The sequence below is a fragment of the Myotis davidii genome, unplaced genomic scaffold, assembly GCF_000327345.1.
Source record: "Myotis davidii unplaced genomic scaffold, ASM32734v1 scaffold48, whole genome shotgun sequence".
In the NCBI taxonomy this organism is placed as follows: Eukaryota; Metazoa; Chordata; class Mammalia; order Chiroptera; family Vespertilionidae; genus Myotis; species Myotis davidii.
The window spans coordinates 168,632-176,980 of NW_006299393.1; the positions used below are offsets into that span (position 1 = coordinate 168,632).

Sequence of the window (8,349 nt, forward strand, 5' to 3'; positions counted from 1 at the left end):
AGTCAAATAAAGAACTTCACAGATAAGGAAAAGCTAAAGGAGTTCATCATCACCAAACCAGTATTATATGAAATGCTGAAGGGTATTCTTTAAGAAGAGGAGGAAGAAGAAAAAGGTAAAGATAAAAATTATGAACAACAAATACATATCTATCAACAAGTGAATCTAAAAATCAAGTGAATAAAAAATCTGATGAACAGAATAAACTGGTGAATACAATAGATTCAGGGACATAGAAAGGGAGTGGACTGACAATTCTCTGGGCGGGGGGAAAGGCGTGTGGGGGGCACGGGAAGAGACTGGACAAAAATCATACACCTATGGATGAGGACATTGAGGAGGGGGGCGGGGAAGGGCAGAGAGTGGGGTGGGAACCGGGTGGAGGGGAGGTATGGGGGGGGAAAAAACTAATAATCTGAACAATAAAGATTTTTTTAAAAGTTAAAACATTAAAAATAAACTGCAAAGAACATTCTAGTCATAATTTTATAATTAAGTGAAACTTAATTGAGAACCTCTAGTGATTCTAGAATATTAGAATTTTTCTGTGAACACACCAAGTTAGTTTCTTGGATTGTGGTAAAGAATTAGTGAAAGTTAAGGAACTGATTCCCACATAAACATAGGTTGCAGAGGAACATTCCAGAGAAGACACCAAAAGCATATTTTCAGCCTTGATTCTTATTTACAAGTGCTTATTATTGCTCACAGTGAAGGTATAGCATGGATCAAACTCCACTATTGTTCATAAAGTAATTCAAAGCACAGTAACCACTAAAAATAGGTTGATACAGTCATCTGAATTTTACATCACAGCCCTCTCCACTCTATCATAGTTCTCTCTTCCCTTTATTTTTATTTTTATTTTTATTTTTTATTTTGTAACAGTGAGGCCACTAGGTGTCAGTAACAATCCAACATCACTGTGCCACTTGCCAACTCTGGCCTTGTCACCTAATTTTTGTGCCTGACTTTCCTGATTCATTATCTTTGCATCTTACTTCCCAAGTCTTTGTAAGGAGAGTATGTTGTTGGAAATACTTTTGTGCCCTTGCATTGCCATATTTTTTTATGTAACTGTTACAACAGTTTTCAGCAAGGTTAGCTAGTTGTCCCAATTTTATGTAGGCATCATGGAATAGGAGTTAAAAAGCAGTTGGGCTTTTGAGTATAGAGATTCATTCCACTACTTGTTATTAACTAACATCTCTTTTGAACATAATTGTCTTCATCTGTAAAATTGAAAAAATAAATGTAAAAATTGTGGTACAGATTTAATGAAACACTGTATGTGTTAAAATCACTGCCATTAGAAAACACTCAGTAAATGTTAAAAGTACCCTTTTACCTAAATGCTCTATTTAATAACGAAGGAAACTTTGTACGTAGATTAAAAAGTATGTTGGTTTGGTTTTGAATAGATCTTCTGTTCATATTTCTTATGTAATAGCAAATAGTTTGCAATTTGATGCTCCTATCTCTCTGGATTCAAAAAAAGGCAAAAACCTATTTTATAAAATAGCTAACAGCATACAAGAGACTTGTCTGTGCCTTTAACTAACTTATTAGCCAAAAGTTTTCATGGAAATCTATCTGTGAAAGATATTCTGAGTTTATCTCTTCATTTTACTTCCAAAAGTCTGAAATTTCCTAGCATTATAAACAAGAAGGCCCTTGGACCAATTTCTTTCCTTTTTCTTTCTTTTTTTTTTAATTGACTTTTCTATTTATTTTGTTGCTTTGTTTTTATTTCTTTATTGTTGAAAATATTACATATGTCTTCTTTTCCCCCATTGACCTCTCCCAGCCCGCTCCTGCCCCCCAGCACAGACCCTCACCCCCCTACTGCCTGTGTCCATGGAATATGCTCATATGCATGCATACAAGTCCTTTGGTTGCTTTCTTATCCCTCCTCCTCCCCCACCTTCCCTCTGAGGTTGGATGGTCTGTTCGATGCTTCTATATCTCCGGATCTATTTTTCATCAGTTTATGTTGTTCATTATATTCCACAAATGAGTAAGATTATGTGATATTTATCTTTCTCTGACTGGCTTATTTTGCTTAGCATAGTTTTTATTATTTAGAGTTCAAGGCTGAAATTTTAGAGATAGAATATTAAATGAGACATTTTGTGCCATGATTCCATTCTTTTTCAGGAGGATCCACAATGATTTCCTATGTATTGCAGCCCAAAGACAAGAATCCCTGAGTAGATTATGAAGTATTTTTTAAAAAACAACAGAGAATATATAGAAACTATTGCAGAGATATAAGTTGTTTTCTAGCTCTGAAACTTTGAAGTGAGATATTTATAAAAAGAAATTCTCCCATGTGACTAAGGAATCTTACTCATTTTATTACTTTACTAGAGGCCAGTGCCTGCACCCTCTCAATCTGGGATCCCTCTCACAATCTTGGACTGCTGGCTCCTAACCACTGGCCTGCCTGCCTAATTGCCCCTAAAGGCTTCTGCCTGCTGGCCTGATCACCCCCTAACCATTCCCCTGCAGGCCTGATTGACGCCTAATTTTCCCCCTGCCTGCCCGATCACCCCCAGCTACCCTCCCCTGCCGTCACAATGGCCCCCAACTGCCCTCCCCTGTCGGCCAGATTGCCCCCAACTGCCCTCCCCGGCCGGCCATCTTGTGGTGGCCATCTTGTGGTGATGTAGGGTGGCCATCTTGTGAGGGTGTGAGGGCCACCTAGGCTTTTATTAGTAGCGCAGCTTTTTCTATGCTTTCAGGTTTTAATAAAACACATAAACTACTCATATGGTGTTCCAGTGACACTTAACTTTCATCTCCTCCTCCAATGTCACTAACAGTTAAGGGACTTTTGTTTAAAGACATTAACCCACAAGGGCAAAAGGAATGGGAATGACAGAAATGGCAACCAAAATAGAACAAAAAACAATGGCACCCAGATTTTGGAAGCTGGATATCTGGTGAATGTTGATCTGATCTGATCTGATAAATAATGAATGACCTAACAGACTTAAAGACCTTTTCTCTAAAGAGAGAAAGCTGAATTCTAAGCCAGCACTGAGGAAAGCTGGAAGGCTAATTTACATTGCAGATCTCCACAAAGGCTCGATATTGGTAGAAATTGGAAATTAGAGGGGTAGGGCTGAAAAGAGATCACACAGTCTTACATCCGTATCCCAAAAGAAGGTTGAAGGTTCATTCTCTGCAGAGCATCAAACAGTGTGTCTCTGGACTGGAGAACAGCAAGCACAACCGTGCGTGGTAGTGCTGAACTGAAAATGAGGAGTAACTGAAAGTTTTCATACCAAATATTATAACCCTCTTCTACCTTCTGTTTCTCCCAGAAGACACTGGTAGTAGGCAGGAGATACAAAGTCATCTTTGAGGAATCAGACCAGCCTAAGAGAAAAGTGCTAGTGGTATTAACATCAGAGATTCCCAAGGAAATGGCTTAGCTAGATACTCTAGAATGAAGACCACATTTGTCAAGCCTAACATGCGTACCACAATTCCAGTTCAGCTTTACAGTGTTCGTTAACATGTATGAGAAGATGGCAAAGGATCACCAGGCATTTGAGAACCAAAACATTATGAATTAAGGGACATAAACAGGAAAAATAGGTTAGAGAAAGTGGAATTTATTTAGGGGGACATTTCAAAAACCTAGTAGAGTATGCATTAGCTAGTTTTGCTCAGTGGTTAGAGCATTGGCCCGTGGACTGGCTGCGTGTTCGATGCCAGTTAAGGACATGTACCTCGGTTGTAGGCTCGATCCAGACCCCAGTCAGGGTGCATGTGGAAGGCAACCAATCGATGTGTCTCTTTCACATTGATGTTTCTGTCTCCCAGTCCTCCCACTCTCCGAAAAATCAATGGGAAAAATATCCTCAGGTGAGCATTAACAAAAAACAAAACAGAACTTGTAGCGTATCAAGAAGAAGGAACCTAAAAATGAGCTTTTAGGAAATAATAGGATAGTAGAAATTGAAACCCCAATTAAAAGAAGATAAAATAGAGGCACTCTCTCAGAAAGTAGAGCAAACAGAAAGAATAGAAAATTGGAAAGAAAAAATAAGAAAGTAAGGGGCCGTGTTTAGGAGGCTTAATATCCAAATAATGGGAATTTCAGGAAAAGAGAACAAAATAGAGGGGAGAAAAATCAGCAAACAGTATTTTCAAGAACTAAGTATGAGTATTTAGTTAAAAGTCCTTTTGAAAGCTCAGTGTAGTGGATGAAAATATCCTCACACCATGGCACATCATTAATAACAGTCCACACTGAAGGCAATGGGGGAGTCTGCAAACTTCAGGAGGAGAAAAGGAGGTTTCGTGAGAGGATAAGGATACACAATAGCATCAAACTTTTTCAGTAGCAACCCTCGGAAGCTGTCACACATTGGGCAGTGCCTGGAACAGTCAAAGGAGAAAGTGGGAATGTTCTCAGGCTGATCAGTGTGTTGTGACCGTAGAATTAAAACATCTTCAGCCATGCAGTCTTAAGAATTTACTTTCTGTACCTTTCACTAACGTAGCCACTGAGAGGAGTACTCCTCAAAAACAAGGGAGTAAGCCAAGGGAAAAAGGGCGGGGGTTGGGGGGGTGTCCTGAAAGTGGAAATTAAGCACAAGAGGAGGTGGGGGAGGAATCCCCTGGAGGATAGTGGAGATCCTAGAGTGATAGTGAAAGATCTCTTGTGAAAATAACTGGGCAAGCAGAGGAAACTGGTCCAGATTAGAGAGTTTGGGAAGGCTGTAGTGAAATTGATGGACTCTGTACTGTGCTTCATAATAATAAGGATGTAAACAGTGTAGAGTAATGGGATTGAAGTGCTATTAGGTACATAAAAAAGCAGAGAGGCAGAGTTGGAGATAAGGAACAATTATTAACTCCAGGGAAAACAAAATGTAGTTGAAGACAGGAAAACTAACCAAGGTATGCTACCAGTCTCAGCTGTGACCAGCACTTACAGACTCATTATATTGATGATGACGACATTACTTGGTTAGGAGGATGGGAGTATTGAAAGCATTATGTGGGTTGCAGATAGCAGCACAGAGATACTTAACCCTTTGAGTGCCAACCAATATCCTAGGAACTATGCTAAAATTGCCAAGGCATTTTTGCTTAAGAACCAAGGCCTCATATTAAATGGAAGAAACTGGTATTTCAACAAGTAATACAAATATTATTTAGAGAGAAAGAGGTAATGATCTAAAAGGGAGTTGGAAGTAGTTGCCTATGAAAGGGACAGAGATGAGGCAAGGGACTGCTAATTTTTATACATCATATAGAACTAGTTAACTGGCTCTATGCATATACAACTGTGACAAACATAAAAACTATAGTATGATTTGTGCTTTTTTTTAAACTATGTACATATATTTCTACTGTGTTATAGATTTGTCTCAGGTTACGTTAAATAGATTATATCCTGTAGAGACCGATAATGTCTTTCTGTTTTTGTTATCAGATCAGATCCAAGCTGTGAAGACATGAAAAGATAGTAGTTGGAAACCTCAACAATTGTCAATTCAAGGAATATATCTTAAGGCAAACTGAATACATTAATATTTTTAAAGATGTTGGTGCATCTAAGAATACTTTATAATCTGCTTGCATTTATGCACTCTGAATAAAGTTTATAAGAATATAAGACTTCATGTATGCTAATCTGGCCATTAATTATATGAAAATAAATCCTCAGAAAGGATCCCCAGAATATCAACCTCTTGGTAAAGATCTACACTTATTCGTAATGAGAATGTTAAAATCCATCTCAATATCTCATCGTGAATTATGATATCGTTAATGTATTTTTTAATTGTCTTCAAAAAAGCTTATAGTATGACTATGATGGGATTGTGCTTGTGAAAAAGAACTTTAAATATTTATAAGGGACCATGGGTGATAAATGTATATTAGATTTTTACTATATGTCACCATCAATAAAACATAATATGTAATGTACCAACTAGTGTGCTTTGTTTATGCTGAAATAATGCTGTGTTAATATGGTATTTGGTATTTTACTGTCAAATATTTGTCAACCTGAGACCAAGTTATGCTGAAGTTATTTATCCAGTGAGTAAGTATTGGATAGCTCTACACCTGTAGTAGTCTGACACCATCCTACACAATCATGATAGAAGGTAAATTAAACATATTCCTTATCCTCAGACAACTTAAAATTTAATGAGGCAGAATTTTAGAATTTTTTAATATATCATATATAATTTTTTATCTCATTGCTGAATGAAAATATTTTATCCTAAGATTGAGTCATTAAAGTTAATGTGTGAATCTTCAATAATTATAACTGACTTTCTTTAAAATTCCTCCAGTTTACTATAGCACTTTGTTGAAATAGATTGTGACTGACCAAACTGTTTTGTTTTTTTTCTGAACAAAAACTGCTACATAAATGTTCTTTAGAATTTTAGACATATCTCAGGTATCCACAGTATGCAAATTGTATTATTCTCAAAACTTAGAGACCACTTAGACTTATGACTCTAAATAGAAGCTTTGGTTCTAAATTAATCACTGGGAAACTGTAGAAAGCCGCGGTGTCAATTCTGGAAAATATTGCATATAAAGAAAAACTGGAATGTTTGATGTGTAACATCTTAAACATACTTAGCTGTGGAAATGATAAAAAACAGAGGCAAAAGGTGAGCATTAAAGATGTGACATAATAACCGGTAGTGGTATGTTCAGAAATTTGAATAAAATAATTTTAAAACTACAGTAAAAGTTCTGTATTATACTTTCTCACAGTCCTGAAATCCCAGTGACTTGGACTTTGTCGAGTTCAAAGTTATCCAGGGTATTCTACTGGTTCTGCATTTTCAGCTAGCTTGCCAGCCTTTCATAAACTGTTTTGATGAGGATAAAAAGTGAGACTCATTGATTGAGTGGACTCACATATAAAAAGGACATTATGAAAACACTGAATGTGATTTAACAAAAAAACTAGTATTCTGTAACTATTTTAGGAGGATGCAGTACAGTAACAACACTAATAGTTATTACTCTGTGATCACTACATTTTGAGCAGAATATCTCACACATGATTTTGTATCACTTAATTCTCAAAGTAGCCTCATGTGATAGGTTCTGTTATTTGTTTTATAGGTAGGAAAACTGAAGCCTAAAGAAGTTAAGTCACTTGGTGAAGGTCACAGAGCTAGTAAATGGTGATGCTGGGAATCAGAACCATTCTGTTTAAAGTAGATGATTCAAGAAACAAGAATATTACAGATACTAGAAATATAGAGGTGTCTGTCATAAAACTAGTTAAAAGTACTGAAAAAGTTCTCACTGTGGAAGGAGACCAGGATGGGGATGGGAGGTGGTCAGAAATAAGGGACTCGTTTTTTGTTTTTTTTTCTTTTTGCTTGTTTTAAGTCTACTAACACTTCAGATTTTAAATTGTGGGCATAAATGACTGATAAAAATAATTCTTAGGTTGATAATTAATTGCTATCCCACAGACTAACTCGTACCTATGCAAATATTTAGACAAAAGGGAATATTTTTCCTTTGATTTCATGTTCTCCAAATATAAATATCAATTCTTACTCTAAACTTTTAAGTCAAGATTATGTAGAAGCAAGTTGGGCAACAATAGCCACACGATGCCATGTAAATGTGTACTAGTGTAAGTTGAGGTTATTGGGTTTGTATTTAACATGCAATTAAAATTTACTGCATTCTAAAGCTCAAGCAGGTGCTTTTTCATGTTTAGGCATCACTGTAACAAATTTTCCTTTATAAGCTCTCCAATTCAATATAACACCTCATAAAGTGTTCAAAACATCCTGTTATATTTTTGCATTTAAATATTTATATATGGCCCTATTCAGCTTGTGCTTTGTAAATCATGAAAGGGCTGAGTTTTATATATTTGTTTTTCATTTATAGGTTGCCAGCTAAAAGTTAGGAATTGTCTCCTGATTCCTCAAGTCATTTTTTTCCTTTGGAATTTTTGGCACACCACATTGTTATTTACTCTTGCAAATAGCTATGACAGATACATTCTGCATGTAACTCTCATTATTTAAAATACTGTAGTATTTTAACTGACTTGGTACATATTTTCTGCTTTCTGATTATTCCCTCTTCTCAGTTGAAAAAATAAAAATGATATTAAAATTTCACTTAAATGGATGTTAAAATAGGTTTTTATTTCTGTGCCTGAAAAAAAAAAATACTATAATGATTGGAAAATGGTTATTGTACTTATTCTGTCTGGGAGAAAGCTGCCCCTCCTGCTCTCGCCCTGATGCCAGATAATTCAGTTCCTCCCCATATGTCCTCGGTGCCTTTCAAGCTGCTGTCCAAGCACTGGAGCTCAGAGTGAGT

General features: G+C 36.4%; 1 protein-coding gene across 4 annotated transcripts in view; it reads left to right on the forward strand.

The window, feature by feature from the left end:
• ARL6 (ADP ribosylation factor like GTPase 6) overlaps positions 1–8,144 on the forward strand; it is a 48,799-nt gene extending 40,655 nt beyond the window's left edge. For all 4 annotated transcript variants that reach the window (XM_006774964.2, XM_006774965.2, XM_015571291.1 and 1 more), the window contains one exon: positions 5,456–8,144. In XM_006774964.2, coding sequence (XP_006775027.1) covers positions 5,456–5,489 — 34 coding nt within the window. In that variant the 3' untranslated portion in view covers positions 5,490–8,144. The remainder of the gene's footprint in view (positions 1–5,455) is intronic.
• Positions 8,145–8,349: the final 205 nt, after the last annotated feature.